At 51.8% G+C, this 18,646-nt stretch overlaps 3 protein-coding genes across 3 annotated transcripts; 2 read left to right on the forward strand and 1 right to left on the reverse strand.

Annotated features, from left to right (window-relative positions):
• The first annotated feature begins 2,797 nt into the window (after positions 1-2,797).
• LOC143363232 (uncharacterized) lies at positions 2,798-5,264 on the forward strand. Its single transcript, XM_076803839.1, has 2 exons — positions 2,798-2,974; positions 3,159-5,264. The coding sequence occupies exons 1-2, from the start codon at positions 2,798-2,800 to the stop codon at positions 5,262-5,264; spliced, it is 2,283 nt and encodes a 760-aa protein (XP_076659954.1).
• Positions 5,265-5,314: 50 nt separating this feature from the next.
• Positions 5,315-6,624, forward strand: LOC143363233 (uncharacterized). The gene is made up of 2 exons (XM_076803840.1): positions 5,315-6,285; positions 6,351-6,624. Exons 1-2 carry the CDS (start codon positions 5,315-5,317, stop codon positions 6,622-6,624), a joined length of 1,245 nt encoding a protein of 414 aa, XP_076659955.1.
• An 8,164-nt stretch (positions 6,625-14,788) lies between these two features.
• LOC143363234 (uncharacterized) lies at positions 14,789-15,751 on the reverse strand. Its single transcript, XM_076803842.1, has 2 exons — positions 15,654-15,751; positions 14,789-15,563 (listed from the first exon to the last, which is right to left on the reverse strand). The coding sequence occupies exons 1-2, from the start codon at positions 15,749-15,751 to the stop codon at positions 14,789-14,791; spliced, it is 873 nt and encodes a 290-aa protein (XP_076659957.1).
• Between the last annotated feature and the right edge of the window lie 2,895 nt (positions 15,752-18,646).

Genomic DNA, 18,646 nt, shown 5'->3' on the forward strand with positions numbered 1-18,646 from the left:
AATTTGAAGGATTCAAGCTGTGAAATTCGGCCAATGAGAATTGAAACGGTTGCTACGCGGTGTCGAGCAACGGCGACACGCGCTCTTGCCGCGTGTTGACATACGCGACAAAAACCGTATGAAATAGCGGTCGCCGGTTAGACAATAGGCACCGGATTCCACAGCCTGAATCCGGAACAAACAGCCTGGGCATAAGATATGTGAGCTTGAGCCGCAGGTGTGAAACTGAGGTTGGTACGTTTGTATCAGGATTTCTGTTTTGGATTGGAAGGAGAGGTTTAGCAAAGAGAGCTGCTTTTGGTAGCTTGGGGGCCCTCTTGGCCAGATATTCGGCCAGGGCCGGACACTGGGAGAAGTCGGCAGTATGGTCGCCCTTGCAATTTACGCAAGTAGGAGGAATTTCGTACGGCTTATTACAGTCGGAAGAGGAGTGGTGCGCTGCGCACTTGACGCAGCGAGCAGGAAGGTTACAGTTATTTGGTGAGTGCCCGAAGGCCTGGCAGCGAAAGCACTGAGTATAAGCTCTTTTTGAGAGAAATTTCTCCCAGTATACTCGGGTGTTGAATATAAATCCCAACTTGTTAATAGCAGCGGTGGTGGTGGTAGGAGAGAATATGGCCTTGTACAGGGCGTAATGAGATGGGGAATTTTTTGGCGAGATCTCAGATATAGATGAGATTTCAAGCTCAAGGGACTTGATTTCCTCCGTAAGTTCAGTGGTAGGAATGGAGGGTAACCCGTTCAGAACCATAACCGGATTACGTTCGGTATTGGTACTGAAGGTATAAAAAGGTATTTTGGTTTCGGCCAATATGTTCCGAAATTCTGTATACTTGTCAGCATCAAAAAGCTGAATGCGTATGCGACGGCCTAAAAATTTTGCCGAATAGGAGTCTTTGCCCACGTCTGCCTTCATGCGTCGGTGGAACGCCGGAATGTTCAAGTCAAAATTGGATAAGTAAATAAGGGGTGGTCTGGATTTCCTGCTAGGCTGGTGGTGGGCCTGATGGTTTTGACCAGACTGGCTGTTATGATTGGGAGAATTCCTCCCAGGGTTGGGGGATCTATTAGCTCGGTTTGTCTCCGGAGAGTCAATAAGGTTAGGGTTTCCAGCAAAAGACGAGAGAACCTGGAATTTATTGTATAGTGGTACTGGATTTCCAATTGGCATTGGCATGGGCATATTTACGATTGGGTTGTCGACAGGGGGATTTAGTGTTATTTAGCTTTTTGTTCTTCGGAGAGCGGACGACCGTCCTCTTCCGAAGGCAGTAGATTATTTTCCTGGGGCGTAGCGTCCCTAGAGGAAGAGGGAATTATTTGGGGATGATTTGTAAAGTCAATAACAGGGTCTTCTTGTTCGAAGAGCCTGAGGTTATCAGTAGTAAGCTCATGAAAGACGAATGGATTTTCGTGCAGTACGCTTTGAGAGGATATACTGGGTGCCAGGGGTCTCACATTTAGTGAGGGTAAGGATATGGATAACGGCGCGGATGTTCCCGGGGTCACATCGTCCGTGACATTGATTTTAGGGTAAAGCAATCGCTTATAAGTGACTCTCGTCCCTCTTTTACCCTTAGCAAGGGAGGGGCGACGATTCATGAGGAGGGAGAGATATGTATGATTGAGTCCAGAAGTAAGTATGTGAACGTAATGTCACATATTTATAAGCGCATGTATATGTCGAGGCAGATATCAAACCATTAGGGGAACAGATTTTCAAAGAACAGATTTATGAAAATATAAAATAAAAACAGATGTTAGAGATTTATTTCATTACACTTCCATTGTACATAATTCCTCATCTCATTATAACAAGTTTTACAACGTACAACTTTATAACAATGTACGATGCATGCGAAACACGAAAAATAAACAACAACATCGATCTATCGATCGGCCTCGGCGCGCTGCTGTCCCCGCACCGCGCCTCTCGCTCCCCGCGAACGCCATGGGTGGATCGAGCAGCTCGAGCCTCGCGGGTGCGGCGGGGGGACGGACGCGGCGGATCGACGCGACCTGCTGATCGATCAGTTCGTCTATTGACACTACAACCGACAGTTCTTACGTGATTCAAACCCGTCCCGCCTGATCACCAAGAGTTTCGTCGATCGTTAGCTATCGCATTTATCTTAGACTGACCGGTAAGATTTCAATACTGAAATCCCCCAGAAGTCTAAAACATTGGTCCTTCGAGCCGGATTTTTATACAATATCGACTCATTACGTACGTCGATAACGCGCGCGGAGTGCAGTGTTCGCCATTCTCGTGCGTGGTTCATCGATCTCGCCTCGATTTTCGCGTGATCGAAGGTGCTGCATCGAGAAGATAAGGAATTCGCATCCCGTAGCCGATCGCGCTTCGAGAATATCGAGATCTCGCCAAACCGGAGCTTCATTTGGAGCCCCAACGGTTTTTATCGTTTGAACGCGCTAACGACCGTTTCTGCCGCGTGTTGGTTTTTTGTCGCTGTTCGCGCGCGACACAAACAGGTGCTGGTGACCTCAGCTTCGTAACCGTCAAGAACAACGTTTTCGTCCTGTGTGCCTGTTTACGTTTTAATCGTAACGTTCCGTTTTGAAAAGGACTGACAATCTGCTTCGATAAACCATTTAGAACGATTCGAAAGGTCTCCTTGCCGACCAGAGGGAATTGGGAGGTCTTATCTCTCGGTTTCTTAACAACTTGAACAAAGTTGGAAAGGACAATATCACGCTCGCGTTGCTGCAGCGTAGGCGGGCTCGACTCGACGAATACTGGAAGACCTTCACCGTCCAGCATCGCCGAATTTGTTCAATGGTCGACGAAAAGGATGAGTACCGTGCTTCTGACCTCTTCTCCACCATTGAGAACGAGTACGATCAACAGGCGCTGAGCATCGACTCCTGGATCGCGTCTTTGATGCCTGCACCCTGGGAAAGTTTTCGAGATCAGTTTAAGGCGCTGGTCCACGATTCAACCCGCCTTCCGAAGGTACGAAAATTACAGTACCTTAAGTCGTGCCTCACTGGAGATGCCGCCAAGATGCTCGCCATGACGCCCGTGACGGAGAGCAATTATGACGGGGCTTGGACTTCTCTTGAGAAACGATTCGGCAACGCGCGAATTCTCTCGGCGACACATATGCGGCGCTTGATTTCTTGAGTTCTTGTTCAAGCGTCTCATCGACGATTTTCGGCAGACTCAGAAATCCTTCCAGGCCCTTGGAAAACCCGTCGAGGCGTGGGACGAATGGCTCGTCTTCCTGATGACGGAGAAGTTGGACGACGCAACCAGGCTCGCGTGGGAGGTTTCCCTCGACGATCCCACTGCCGTCCCACGTTTTGAGTCTCTGGAGGCCTTCTTGGAGAACCGCGCTCACTCCTTCAAGTCCATGAGGAGCGTAGAGGTTCCCAAGACTCAGAGGACGGATGATTCGTCAGGACGTCGCGGCTCCTCCACCCGCCATCTGATGGCCGTCAAGGTCGAGGAATCGAAGCCGAAGGGAAAGAGCGGCCGTCAGTGCCCGCTCTGCACCGGAAACCATGCACTCGGATCGTGCAGACGATTTCAAGAGTCGTCTGCTACGAAACGCCGGGAATTCGTCGACAGCCAGGGTCTCTGTCTCTCGTTCCTCGCGCCTGGACACCGACTCCCTCAGTGCACCTCCACATTTCGGTGCTGGGTTTGCGGTCAGCGGCATCACACGACGCTTCATGATGCCTGTGCCGCCAAGGACAGGAACAGCCTGGACACTTCCGCCACAGCAGCCATCCACGCGGTGAAGACGCATCAGGGAATCCTCCTGACAACGGCACGGGTCAAGTTGGAGGCTCCAGATGGAAGGACTCTCCTGGTGCGAGCGCTGCTGGACTCAGGCTCGGAGTCGTCGTTCCTGAGCGAGTGGGCTGCTCAATCGCTGCGATTGCGGAGACAGGCGGTGCGAGTGTTATTAACAGGGTATCAGGGCACCAACGTCGGGACTGCTCGCTCAGAGGTACGGGTAAGATTGTGTTCCCCGTGCGACTCAGAGTTTCAGGTGGATCTGGAGGCTTTGGTGACCAAATCCCTTACCGCTCCCACGCCGTCGAAGCGCGTGGTGCAACAGGAATGGCCACACATCCGAGGTTTGCCACTTGCTGATCCGGACTTCGCAGATCCGGCACGCGTGGATGTGCTTCTCGGAGCCGACGTGTGCGGACTCCTATTCCTAGAGAGAAGGGTCGGACCGGCCGGAACGCCGGTCGCCGTGCGAACGCCGTTCGGATGGACACTGATCGGCCCCGCTGGAGAAAATCCTGCCCCAACCAGGAGCGCCCGGATCCATCATGTGAGTTGCGAGGATCCGCTCGCAGATCTCCACCGGTTCTGGGAGATCGAAGACGTGCCATCGGCGCAGTTGCTGTCTCCAGAAGACCTGAAATGCGAGAACCTGTTCAACGACACGACGTTTCGGGATAATTCGGGACGGTATGTTGTCAGGTTACCTTTCAGGGGGGAGGGACGACCACCCACGGGTAAGTCGAGAGTGGCCGCACTCCGGAGACTCCTCAGCGCTGAGACAAGACGAGAACGGGACCAGCAGTTGAGGGAACACTACGTGACCTTCATGCAGGAGTACCGTCGACTTGGACACATGGCCGTCGCACGAGCCCCCCTCCAGGAACGAGACCAGGGGTATTATATACCGCATCATGCGGTCTGGAAGATGACCGCCGGGAAGAAGAAGATCCGCGTCGTCTTCAACGCTTCAGGTGCGTCAATCGCAGGCCGCTCCCTCAACGACGAGCTGCTGGCGGGGCCAAAGCTGCAGAGCGACCCCTGGGCGATAATCACTCGCTGGCGCCTCTTCAGGGTGGCCTTCTCGACAGACATCGTCAAGATGTTCAGGCTGACCACGGTGACGTATGGACCCGCTCCCGCCCCGTACTTAGCGCACAGGGTGTTGCAACAGCTGGCGACGGACGAGGAAGGTCGATTCCCTTTGGGCGCCCAGGCCCTCCGTCGTAACTGCTACGTGGACGACATCCTCTGCGGCGCGGACAACCTCCAGCAGGCGCGGGAAGTACGTCATCTTCAGCTGACCGGCATCCTCGAGTCAGCCGGTTTTCCGTTGGACAAATGGGCCACCTCGATCCCCGAGCTCGGCTCAACGGACTCGGACCTGAAGACGATTCAGGACGAGGATATCCACGGCGCACTGGGACTCCAGTGGGACACGCGAAACGACTCCCTGGCCGTGCGAGGGCTCCGGCTGCCAATCTTCTCCGCGGCGCCCCCCTGAACGAAACGGACGATTCTGTCCGAAATAGCTCGCCTATTCGATCCGTTGGGATGGCTGGCACCCGTGATAATTCGACCTGGGACGAGCCCGTTAGTCCATCACTCGATCACCGCTGGGCAGTCTTCAGGGTTGAGCTCGATCAACTGGGAGACTCCGGACTGCCGGAACCACGCCGTCATCCAGCCATCCTGGACCGTACATCGCATCTGTCCACGCTGGTGATCCGAGACGCCCATCTAAGGACCCTCCATGGCGGAGTGAATGCCACCATGTCCTGGATTCAGCGAGCGTTTTGGATTCCACGACGTCGACCTCGAGTGAAGCGCCTCATTCGAGAGTGCGTCACCTGCACAAGGTTGCGAGCGACTACCGGCCTTCAACAAATGGGAAATTTTCCGACCACCAGGGTGCAACCGTCGAAGCCGTTCCTGCACACGGGAGTCGACTACGCCGGGCCGATCCCCCTCAGGACCGCTAAGGGCAGAGGGCACAATAGTCAGAAGGGTTATGTCGTCGTATTTGTGTGCCTGGCCACCAAGGCCGTGCACTTAGATGCCGTCACCGATCTAACCTCATCCGCGTTTTTGTCTGCCTTCCACAGATTCACTGCCCGACGCGGTCGCTGTCAGCACCTCTACAGCGACAATGCAACGACCTTCAAGGGCGCGGACACCACCCTGCGGCAAATGTTCCACGCCGCTTCGCAGTTCTATTCTTCGGTGGCCGAGGAACTAGCGAATGACGGAACCGAGTGGACGTTCATACCACCGTACTCGCCGCACATGGGAGGCCTGTGGGAAGCCGCGGTTAAGAGCATGAAATCGCACATGAAACGAGTCATTGGAGAAGCCACACTCACTGACGAGGAGATGGCTACGCTGTTGAGTCGTATCGAGGCGTGCTTGAACTCCAGACCGTTGACGCCGCTGCCCGAGGATCCGCAGGACTGCGCTCCCCTCACCCCGGGTCACTTTCTTGTGGGGAACCCATTCACGCCCCTCCCGAAGCACCGATCACTGACGTCCCACGTAGCCTCGGTTCACGGTGGCGTCAAATCACTAATATTCACAATCACTTGTGGCGTAGGTGGAGCCGGGAGTACGTCAACAACCTTCAACAACTCACGAAATGGCAACATCGACGGGAGAATATACGCGTCGGCACGCTCGTGCTGGTAAAGGACGACCTCACGCCGCCGACCCGCTGGCCGTTAGCCCGTGTTGTGGAGGCTATCCCGGGAAGCGACGGCCTCGTACGCGTGGTGACCCTACGATCAGGCTCCCGCACCTTCAGTAGGGCCGTCACCAAGGTGGTCCCACTGCCTGTACACGAAGAATCCGATGGACACGGAACGTCGTAACCACGCTTCCACGGCGTACAATCGATCTAGTCACTGTTGTCATGGCGGGCGGCGTACTACAACTAACTACGCTTCATTCACGCCGCGACGGACTAGATCAGACCCCCCCCCCCCCCCACCACGACGCCTCCGTGAACGACATGCAACACCGATGCCTCGCCGTTTACCACCGGGATAATTTCGGCGTGAACCCATCACGCCGAGGCGGGCGGCATGTTAGAGATATATTTCATTACACTTCCATTGTACATAATTCCTCATCTCATTATAACAAGTTTTACAACGTACAACTTTATAACAATGCACGATGCATGCGAAACACGAAAAATAAACAACAACATCGATCTATCGATCGGCCTCGGCGCGCTGCTGTCCCCGCACCGCGCCTCTCGCTCCCCGCGAACGCCATGGGTGGATCGAGAAGCTCGAGCCTCGCGGGTGCGGCGGGGGGGCGGACGCGGCGGATCGACGCGACCTGCTGATCGATCAGTTCGTCTATTGACACTACAACCGACAGTTCTTACGTGATTCAAACCCGTCCCGCCTGATCACCAAGAGTTTCGTCGATCGTTAGCTATCGTATTTATCTTAGACTGACCGGTAAGATTTCAATACTGAAATCCCCCAGAAGTCTAAAACAACAGATGAAAACGGAGATACTAAAGATTGTAATTGGATTGACTTACAGTGAGATGGGTAAAGTAAAGCAGGATATTTAGATTTTGGCAAGCTCGAAACGTGCGAGTCTCCAATGCGTTCAGAAATTTCCAGTGAAAAACCTTCCGAGAGCCAAGTCCCGGAGAGAGGCTCACTCACGTAGTATTCCACAAAATTGTAGCTGGGTCGATGATGTTGCTGTAGAGTATACGAACAGTAGATTCCAGGCAGGAGACAGCAGTTTGATAATCGAACACACTGTCACTGTAGGAAGACTCTTCCGCACTGAGAGAAATGCGAATAATTCGCGAAAAACGTGGCGAAGTCCGAGCCAAAATGGCGTGAGCACTGAGTAGTGAGCACAAGAGAGGCGACAGTACGAGCGTCCGCACTGTAGCACGGATCGCGACGGAATGAAGCCAACTCCGAGGTTTGCTCGTTTCGGCCGGGTCTATATAGCCGAGCGCGGACCACAACGAGAGACTCGCTTCGCGAGGCGCGAGGCCGGTGTCGGTGCTCGCGGATTGGATCGCGCTCGGTCGCTCGCGGATTGGTTCACGTTAGGGTCTGATCGCGGATTGGCTCGCGGTTACGCCACGATCGCGAGTTCGCGAAGGAACGCGAAAAACGCCGTTTCGTCGCAATGTATATATACAGGAAATTTTTTACAGACAATTATATTTACCAATATAGTTCATAATTTTAACAAAAAAATAAAAATTTTTAGAAAAAAAATGTATTATTAAAAATTAACAAATTTATTTTTAAAAACTAACAAGTTTAGTACAAAATTTATAATAAATGAACCATATGTAAAATTAACAAGAATAAACTTAAACAAATTATAATACTAGTAAATAAAATTAATGAACTTAACAAAACGCTATTCACTATCCGAGTCATTCTCAGTATTTTGGTTGCGATCCAAAATCATTGACTCTCGTGATATTGCTCATTTCTTATTAAGAACTGATCAATTTCAGTAAAATTGCAAGATTTGCTTTTTGTTGTCAATCTCGATGTGTTGAAATAAGCGGATCGGATGTGATTAAAAGATAACTGAATAAGTCGGTATTCGTGTTCTGTCTACTGGTTTTTCACGTATAATTCGGACGATATTTTCTGATTTCTTTGTGTCTCGCCTCTAAAGCCTCCTCAGACAGAAGTTCCATTCGGACATCAAAATGATTAATAATGTCACACCCACGAATTAAAACTTTGTGTATTGTTGTAACGATTCTACCCTCGACGCGAGCCTTCCCCTGGCCGCGCACCGACGGAGACCGCCGTGGCCGATCACACCGTAGGCGTGCCGCGCCAGTACGGACCGCGACCGCGAGAGGGCCAACGCCGCGACGGGCCGCTCTCGCGAGTAAAGATGATCGGCCACGGGGATAAGTACCGCCACCGGGAACGGGGAAAGTCAGTCCGGGTGACGAGCCACACGAGTCTATTAGTGGAATACATGAACGGCCAGCACGCTCCAACCTCGAGACTGCGCCTTCTCCCTCTCTCTCCTCCAACGGGTCCAACGGTGACCGCGGCGAGTGCCGCTCCCGTTGCGCATAGCCCGCTCCCCGCCAACCCTCCGTTTACGGAGTGCGAGAACGGCGACCCTCCCACTCTGTCCGGTGCGCGGAGTGTTAACAGGAGCACCGGACACAAGGAGTATCTAGGCACGAACCCTAGCGCAGGCCGTTGAGGCCCCGGGGTGTCGCGACGCCGCCGTCCCCCACTCCCGGGATACCCCCGCGCCCTCCCAGCCCTCGCCAGCCCCCTCCTGGGGGGCACACGTCAACGCGGGGGTCGTCCCCGCACCCACACACTCCTGGCCGAGCCCAGAAGGAGGCCAAACCCTAACCACAAAAATAAGAATTCAGATCCAAATTTAACAGATTCCAAATCATGTTTAACCATATATTTCACAATATAATATCACCATATGTAGACTTCGAAAAGCAATGATTATAAAATTTACGGCGTCCAAACGCCATGAATCCAACCGCTACGGCGTCCAAACGGCACGAGTCGGATCGGCATGGAGTCCAAAAGGAACCCGTCCAATCGGGACAGTCCAATCGGTCGGAGTCCAGGTGGGACACCCCATTTTTTTATCACGATGTGATAGCCAGTGTTGAGACGAATTCAGCGAGTTATCATTGAAGGTAATGCAAGGTCAAATAAGGTCCTCGCCCCCCGACTAGAGACGACGGCGGCCGTCTTGGCGCGGCTGCTGCCCAATATGGGGGGGCCTCATTTGAAAGTCAGCCGCCACTATATCGAGGTGGTGTGGTCGATTGCCCTGTATGGGGCACCCGTATGGCACCGCTCGTTCGCGGCCGGCCGGCGCAGTCAAGCACTCTTGGAAAGAGTGCGAGCGCCGGCTGGCTCTGCGGGCCATACGGGGTTACCACACCATCTCCGTCGAGGCGGCGGGACTCCTCGCCGTGGTTCCGCCCTTCCACGTGGTGGCGGCGGAGCGGGCAAAGCTATACCACATCGCCCGCTCCTTCCGCCGCTCGCCGGGGGTAGACCTCACGCGCGAGGAGGAGGAGAATGCCCGGATGGACATGTTCGCGGAGTGGGGGGTGCTTTTGGCGTCCTCCGCGCGTTCGATTGTCCGGGCCCTCCTGCCCATATTCGATATATGGTGCAAGAGACGGGGAAGGTTGACCTTCCGCCTCACGCAGGTGCTCTCCGGCCACGATTGCTTCGGAGAGTACCTGCACAAGATGGGGCTGTGGCCTCCTTCTGCGAGGGCGTTATGTTGCAGAAGGAGGCCGCCGAGCGGGCCCGGGCGAGGGACCCGGCAGTGGGGGGCGGAGTGGGGTCGGCGTGGGGAGACTCCCCGCGCCCTGATGCGCCCCCGCCAATGGGGGCGGTGGATTTGGGGGCCCGGTGTGCGAGCTGACCCAGTCCCCCGGGGGCAGCTATGCTCCCCCCGTGATAGGTCGACACCCCCCAGGTTATTTTCCCGGTATGGGGGTATCGGTCCGTCCCTCCCCAACAGGGTAGGGGGATCTGTGGGGGGTGGGGTAGGAAGGGTCGGGGCGTGCCGGATCGCGCCTCCGACGGGACACCGGCCCCGAGCGGGGCACGAAGACTCCGGGAGCTGTGGGTGGACCGAGCTGGGGCTTGGGAAGCCCAATCCGATTGCTCCAGGGATGGGGCCACCGGGGAGGTCCTTACGCCCGGGGTCTTATAGTGTAGGCAATGGGGGGGGGCTAACCTCCTCCCCCGGAGTATGATGATAGCTGGGAGGTGTCCTGTTGAGTACTCGCTTGATCCAGGCACCTCCCCCTTTAGCTTAGGTGGGTGTGGGTTTTTTAGTGGGTAGCCTTTTGGGGATCTTCCCCAGGGGTCGTCCCATATAACCCCGGATCTCCCCAGGAAGCCTGGGTATGCGAAAAGCATTTTCCCCACGAAAAAAAGGTCAAATATGGTAGTAAAATAAACTTTATTACATTACGGGAGATGCTCGAATTGATGACTGTGTAACCGTTCATTCCTTACTCGACTGCGTTAATTCGATTTTATCCCTGTCTCGACGACTCAAGGGCTATCTATACTATGACACGGGGGCCGGTTACTACCCCCAATTCCCTACGCGTGTCAATTCGCGAAGGAGATGGATTCGTGCCTCCAGGCACTGGAAAGCGGCGAGGTTTGGACGAGACAAATAAAGCTTGTAGACAAATTTCTGGTAAAAGGGCAGTATATTCTTGGAAGAACTATTTATACTTTTCGAAGAGCGATTTCTCCGATATGCTCGGAAACAAGCTATTTGTTTACAGGACGGTCCGTGATCTTTCCCGACGTACAGGGCAATAAATTCCTTTATGATGACGCGCTGAATACCGCGTATCGGTAATCCGCACCGAATTCTCGTAACACGTAAACACGCAGTGTATACCGTGTTACGACGCACGCAGTTCGCTCGCTTTGTCTCTACACCTTGTTTTTCAATGAACGATTTTAACGATTTGAATGTGGATCGCGCCTCGCGATATGCGAATTCGTGACCTGTCTAACAAACCGTGCACCCGGCCGCAAATGCGTACGAGTAGTCCGGTTGGAGACACACACTAAAAATCCCTGGCACTCCACGCAACCAAGAAGTTTACTCTTCAGCACGATACGTGGCCTCCGAGCAATCTCCGTATAGTTAGCGGCAGAATAACAAGGATCGTGCACAGTCCGCTCGCTCTAAACCGACCCGTGTGCCCGACGCAGTGACGGTTGAACGACTCGTTTCGACCTCGTAACCGATCGAAGGCGAACCTGTCAGACCACCCAAGTATCTGGCCGAATTGTCGTACAAATGGCCTAAGTGGAGACACACACTAAAAACCCCTGGCACTCCACGCGAGCAAGAAGTTTACTCTTCAGCACGATACGTGGCCTCCGAGCAATCTCCGTAAAGGTAGCGGCAGAATATCAGTGATCGTGCAGCGTTCGGTCGTATCGATTCGACCCGAAGGGAAATTGTGAGTTCGTTCGAACAATCCGTATTAGAACTACGCACTGCACGATTGTGGACTTGTCAGACCATCCATGCACTCGTCCGAATACTCGTATGAGTGGTATGGATAGAGACGCACACCAAGCCGTCGGTCACGCCACGCTACCAAGGACTATGCTCTTCAGCACGATACGTGGCCTCCGAACGTATTCCTTGTTGATAGCGGCAGAATGATCACGATCGTGCGAATCCTACCGGAGCAGTTATGGGCATTTCGAACGAGAATCACGAAATTTACGATGACGAAGTGTCCACTCGGTACCACGATTACGACGTACGATTTACCAATTCCAAATAATCTGTGACAACTCCGCGATCGCGGCCACAGAACACAAACCGCGTCTTAATCGTCGGCAGTGCCACGGCGCAGTTTGCGCCGGTGACTCCTCAGTTTGAGGCGCTTACACGTCGAGGATAGAACAGCCGGTTTGTCTGTTCTATCGGGTCGGTTTGACCCCTCGATCGCGTACCGTGTTTCGCCGAACGGATACTTAGCGAACGCGTGTTATTAGACCCGCTTCCAGTCGTAGAGTGATCTATCTGCGGCACGCATTGATCTCCTTCGACCGGTATCGAGTGGGGATCGATGCGTGCGCATTGCGACAAGTGTCACGACATCTCGCGGTCCTTTTCTTCATCAGGACTCGCAGTTACGTCACGGAGTGTTATGGTGGGGTCGACATCGACGTTCGATATATGAGATGTGTCGATATGTAACCTGTATGGTTACAACAGATAAAATAAATATCTCACATGCAAATGAGAATCAAAAATTTGATTTAAAAATAAATTTCAATGAAGATATTGAAATAAATAATTTTGAAGCCACAACAAATGATTTAAGTGAAAAATGCAAATTAAAATAGAAAATCTGATAAACGAATATTCAACGATATTTGCAAAAGATAAGTTTGCTGTTGGAACAGTGAAGGACTATGAAGCAAGAATTGACTTGCAAATACAGATAAATACTGCAGCAAGAGACCGTATAGATGCACTATAGCAGATAAAAGAGAAATTGAACAGCAGATTGCAAAACTTTTCCAAAAAAACACTAATCGAAGAATCATATAGTCCGTTCGCAGCACCGGTCACACTGGCCTTCAAGAAAGACGAAGAAAAAAATGCCGATTATGTATAGATTTCAGAGATCTCAATAAAATAATAATGCCTGAACCACAACCGTTTCCACGGATAGACGATGTTTTGGTCAAAACACGAAACTGTAAGTTTTTCTCAAAACTAGATATCAACTCAGCATTTTGGTCAATACCCTTAAGAATTGAAGACTGAAAAAAACAGGTTTTGTCACACGAGAGGCTCATTTTCAATGAACCTGTTTACCCTTCGGTTTGAAAACGTCTCCAGCAATATTCCAAAGGATATTGAGTAATATTACACTGTCCAACAAAATTAAACTTTTTTCGAGTTTTGCAATACCTGTTGGGTGACTCTTATACACTTTGTCATCCTAAAACCGAATCTGAAAGTAGAATTGCTCCATCACGCAACGTTTTCGAAAAATTTTGGTTTTTGTAAAAATGCCCGATTTTGATACGAAACGACGTGTTACGCAAAAACTAAATACGCGAGAAAGTTCAAATTTGAGTCAAGAGATAGAGGGGACTCTCCTCTACATATTCATATAGTCAATTATATTTTTATGTACTTCCTAATAGTTGTAAATGGTTGTTAAAGTTTGAAAATGTGCCGACGCGGGTACTTTGTACGCTCTATTTTTGTATTTATGTGAAAAATCCTTTATCTAGCAGGAATTTACTATACAGGAATGCATTCTACAGACATTTCTGGTAAAGAAACCATTCACGAAAAGTATTTGGTTCCCTTAATGTACGAGAAGGATCAGAAAATGTTAATTGACAGCGTGTGCGCGACGCGTTCGCGCCAGACGGCCATTGCAGCCTTTTCGCGACTCGCCAGGGCCGTCGCTATGCGTAGTCGACGTTGGTACCACTCAAGTATGTCTTTGCTTACTATGCTTAATTAAATACATTTTTTTTTGTCTTTTTGGGTGCCAATCATTACAAAAGATTATAAAAATACGAGTTATATTCACATTTCATTGTGGAAATGCTTAATCAGATGCTTATCAGAGTTCAACATTTCTTCAGAGCTCGTTTACAACAATGTATCGACGCAGACGGCCATCATTTCGAACATTTATAAAATACAGGTATTCTGCTCCCATATTTTAGTTTTATACGTTTTTTCTGTCCTTGACCTTGAATGACCTTGGACTAATTATAGTCACTGAATTCCTAATGAAAGGGACTATCATTGTAGGTGTTTAAAAAAGGGTGGTTCCATTTAAAAAAGTCAAGGTGACCTTGATATTTCCAAAAAATGACATAAAAACAAAATTTTTTTGCATCGTGTTCACGCGAATGGAACAATTAATTAATTGTAGAATTTAGAATGTACTAGTTAATGTTTGACGCCGAATCGCGTGAATTGATTTTGACCGAGGTCGGCACATCAGTGATTTACAGTGTAAGACTGAGTGCGATACAAATAACGCGATGACTCCCGTTTGTGGGCTTCCTTGCCGTGTGAATAAACAAATGACGGAGATTTTAAACGACCACTAGACCTCCAATAAGGGATCTCCCGCGGTCCTGTGGCGGCCCTTTGAGGTTGAGGAGGTCGCGCGGAACTATGCTGAGGGCCTAGTTTCAAGAGACGGTTCACACGATGATTGAATCGCGAAGTGAGGTTATGTTTTTTGTCAAAACATATCGGATTGTTGACGTCGCTCGTATAAGTGTTGTGACGCAGTGTTTGAATGACGCGCGTGGCTACGTCTTACATTTTCGCGTCGGGCGTCGGTGAGCAGGTAAGGTTACACGATTACAGTACGCGATTACATTACAACTTCGAATTGCCGCGTTAGACTTTCGATTCGCGAGAATATTACAATAATTGTTTCCCCGACAGATCACGCGAGGACTGTGCGTCGGCGGTGCTCTAGAGCGGCGAGCAATTAACCGGAAGCAGGACGAGCTTATGGATGGGTCTCACCAACGTTGTTGTGGCGGTCTTCAGCGTACAGACTCGGATTTCATCGTCAGCACCTGGATGGACGGCGTCGATCCTAGCGAGTGGCCAGCGGCATGGAGACGTGTTCTCCGTTGTGATTAAGCAGAGACTCCCGATTTGATGGCTGTCGTCAGGCTGCTTCCATTTGGGCCGCGTGAGGAGGCCGTGAAGATACTCCCTCACCCATCTTTGCCAGAATTGATCTCGCATCTGGACGAGCAGCTGCCACCGAGACAAGCGAGACGGCTTCAGTTCCAGCAGAGTGGGTTCTGGCAAGGCGTTGATGGCGGATCCGATCAGGAAGTGCCCGGGAGTGAGTGCTGCCAAATCTTGTGGATCGTCGGAGAGGGCGGACAGCGGCCTTGAATTAAGCCAAGCTTCGACTTGGCTGAGGAAGGTGGCCATTTCCTCGTACGTCAGCTTGCTCTCCCCCAGGACTCGCCGAAGGTGGTGCTTTGTGGACTTCACCGCTGCTTCCCACAGGCCCCCGAAGTGGGGCGACGCGGGGGGATTGAAGTGCCACTGAACCCTTAGCTTGGTTAATTCCGCCTGGAGGACACGGAAGCTCGCCGCTTGGGCCTCGAAGAGGCGACGTAGCTCGTTATCGGCACCCTGGAAATTCGTGCCGCAGTCGCTGTAGACGTCCGAGCACAGTCCTCGTCGTGATATGAAACGTCGGAAGGTCGCCAAGAACGCTTCAGCACTGTAATCAGAAACAGCGTCAAGATGGACTGCCCTTGTGGTCATACAGACAAATACAACGAAGAACCCTTTGTATGCTTTATGGCCTCGCCCTGGTGCAGTGCGAAGCCAGATCGGACCGGCGTAATCGACACCGGTGTGCAGGAACGGCCTTGCTGCTGTCACTCGTTGTTGAGGTAGGTCGGCCATGATTTGGTTAGCGGGTGCTGCCTTCCATCGAATGCACTTAACGCATCGGCTTATGCTTCTTTTAACTAGGTTGCGTCCAGTTGGTACCCGAAACGAAGACGCAGCGCTCCCAGAGTGGCTTGGACTCCGCCGTGAAGAGACTCCCTGTGAACATGCTCGATGAGCAGGGTGGTGAATCGGGAGTCAGGAGGGAGGATTAGAGGATGCTTTTCGTCGAAAGCTAGTAAGGAGTGATTGATTCGCCCTCCTACCCCCAAGCAACCTTGTTCGTCCCGGAATGGGGTCAAGGCGAGTAGCTTGCTTCGCCTTGGGACTGGAAGTCCTTTCGATGCGGCTCGTTGTTCTTCTGGGAAGGCTCTCTCCTGCAGTAGCTTGATCCAGCGCATCTCGGCCTCTTCTATCTCCCCTTTGGATAGCAGCTCCCTCGTCTTGTCACCCTGCCTCATTGTCGTCGCGTTGTCGCTGGATTTCAGGGCTTTAAGCCAGCGGCGACACCAGGCAGTCACCTTGAGCAGTCGAGAGTAGTTTGAGAACCTGGCAAGGATCGGATCTTCTTCTACCTTGCCCTTGTGAGCCGTTGTCACTCTTCTCTCCTCGGGCCACTCGTTGACCTCTGGTTCCTCGTCCTGACGGGCTGGTGGGAGGGGTCCTTCACCTCGCAGATACTCTGGCCCGTTCCACCAGATTGCGCATTCCAAGAGCGCTTTTGGTGTTAGCCCCCGGAGCCAGTGAGCCAGTGAGCCTCAGGAGTGAGCCGTTGAATCTCGAAGACTCTGTTGGCCACGTACGTTTTCCACCTTGATGGATGTCCTCGAACCCAGCCGAGCGTGACTGTTGAGTCGGTCCACAGGGGGAGTGGCACTCCGTCAAGTTTGAGCACCTCCGTGACATGATGAGCTGCCCGAGCCAAGAGATGCGCTCCACAGAGTTCAAGTCGTGGCAGGGAGATCCGCTTGATCGGGGCGACCTTGGTTTTGGCTAAAATCAGAGAAACTTTGTAGTTTCCGCCTGCTTCCTTGTAGCGGATATAGAGGACAGCTGCGAACGCTTTCTCTGAAGCGGGCTCTTACGGCGTGTCGATCGCCGTGTACGTCCTCGACGTGGAAGCGAGCTGTGTCGATTGGTCCTGCTCTCGGCTGGTGAGCCGTTCGCTCGGGCAGCTTCGTAGAGCGTAGTGTGATGGCGCTCCCCGCACACGAAGCATCCGCGTTTCGACGTGCACTCACTTAGTTTGTGGCTACCGAGGCAATTCACACACAGACCGAGGGAATTGACCGCAGGTTTCCGATCGAGCGCGGTTTTAGCTCTGTATTGTTCACAACGCATTACGAAATGATTCTGGTTGCACAACGCGCACTTGAGTATGGTGGTGCGCTTCTCGGCATGATTGGCACGAACGGAACGAGATGCTGGCTGACAACTTTTCTCTTTCTTCGGCGATTTCGTTTCGCTCTCATCGGCCAGCGTCAGAGCTTGCAATTGGTCAAGTCGTCGTGACAAAAACTCCCATAAAGTGTCGTAGGAAGGAGGTTCGTTGCTGGATGTGATCGTTTCCTCCCATTTTGAGCGCGTTCGATCGTCGAGTCGCTCGACAACACAGTACACGAACAAGTCCTCCGAACTTTGAATTGGGCGACCGAGACTTTCGAGCGAACTGACTGTGGTTGCCACGCAGTTCATCAGTTTCTCCATCTCAGCGCTGGATCCGCGTTGAGGCTTCTTCAAGGCGGTGAACTTGGCGAGACACGAGCGATCCAGCACCCTTTTCTTCTCGTAATGCTCTGTGAGAATTTTCAACGCTCGCGGATAATTGTCGTGTGTGGTCGGTAATTCCGTGATAAGCGCGTATGCGCTTCCCGTCAGATTCACTTTCAGATAGTTCAGTCGTTCGACGTTAGAAAGTCGCTCATCTCGTCCGATTATCGACCCGAATAAATCCTTGAAGGACGGCCAATCTTCGTATCGTCCCGAAAACGGAGGAATTTGCATTCGAGACAGAGTGTTGTCCCGATGCGACGATTCCTCTAGGAGCGAGGACGAGGCAATCGGCGTTTTTGATTTCTGCCCTTCAAGTTGATTGTAGTGCTCTTGAAGGGTCGCTCTCTGTTGGAGGTATTCTTCCTCGACCTGATCCGCGATATCATTCTTCCTGTAATCACTAGATTTCAATGCCTCCTTGTGTTTGAAGGTAAGAAGGTCGTGATTCGCTTCGAACTCCTTCCAGTGCTTGTCGATCATTTGCATCCTCGTGGTTATTACGGCCTGAGTTATGTTCGCCTTTCCCATTTTACTCATGTTCTCAGCTATTCGGTTGATTTTTCTCCGCAGCTCGATCTGCTTCTGGATCAGCTCTTCGCCAGAGAATTCCATTTCGAGGTGGAAGAGGTTCTGAGACACTGGATGCGCGATGGGTTCCAAGTGGTCGACACCGGTGGCAGACACGTTTACACGGATCCGACTCGAAGGACCAGAAAATGTTCACGCGAATGGAACAATTAATTAATTGTAGAATTTAGAATGTACTAGTTAATGTTTGACGCCGAATCCGTAATAAAGATTACTTTAGTTCAAGTAGCTTAATCGCTTTGCCGCACTTACGAATACCAGAGACGATGTTCGCGAAAGAATATTAGAGACAATGTTCGAGAAAGAGTACTAGATACAAGAGAGCGAGACGGCCATGCGGCTGCACTATTTATTGACTGACGAACTGGTAAAAAACGACTTCCTTGTCGAAAGATCTAGATCGTCCGTCAGCCAATAATTAGATCGATCGGCCGGATGCGCGGCCGTCAGTTGTCGCAATTGGTCGCGACGCAGCGCTCGCCAATGTTACGCGCGGCGGCTGCTGTTTTGGCGCGCGTCTTGAACACATCGTGTCAGCCCCATTGTACC

Source organism: Halictus rubicundus, unplaced genomic scaffold (genome assembly GCF_050948215.1).
Source record: "Halictus rubicundus isolate RS-2024b unplaced genomic scaffold, iyHalRubi1_principal scaffold0028, whole genome shotgun sequence".
Lineage (NCBI taxonomy): Eukaryota > Metazoa > Arthropoda > Insecta > Hymenoptera > Halictidae > Halictus > Halictus rubicundus.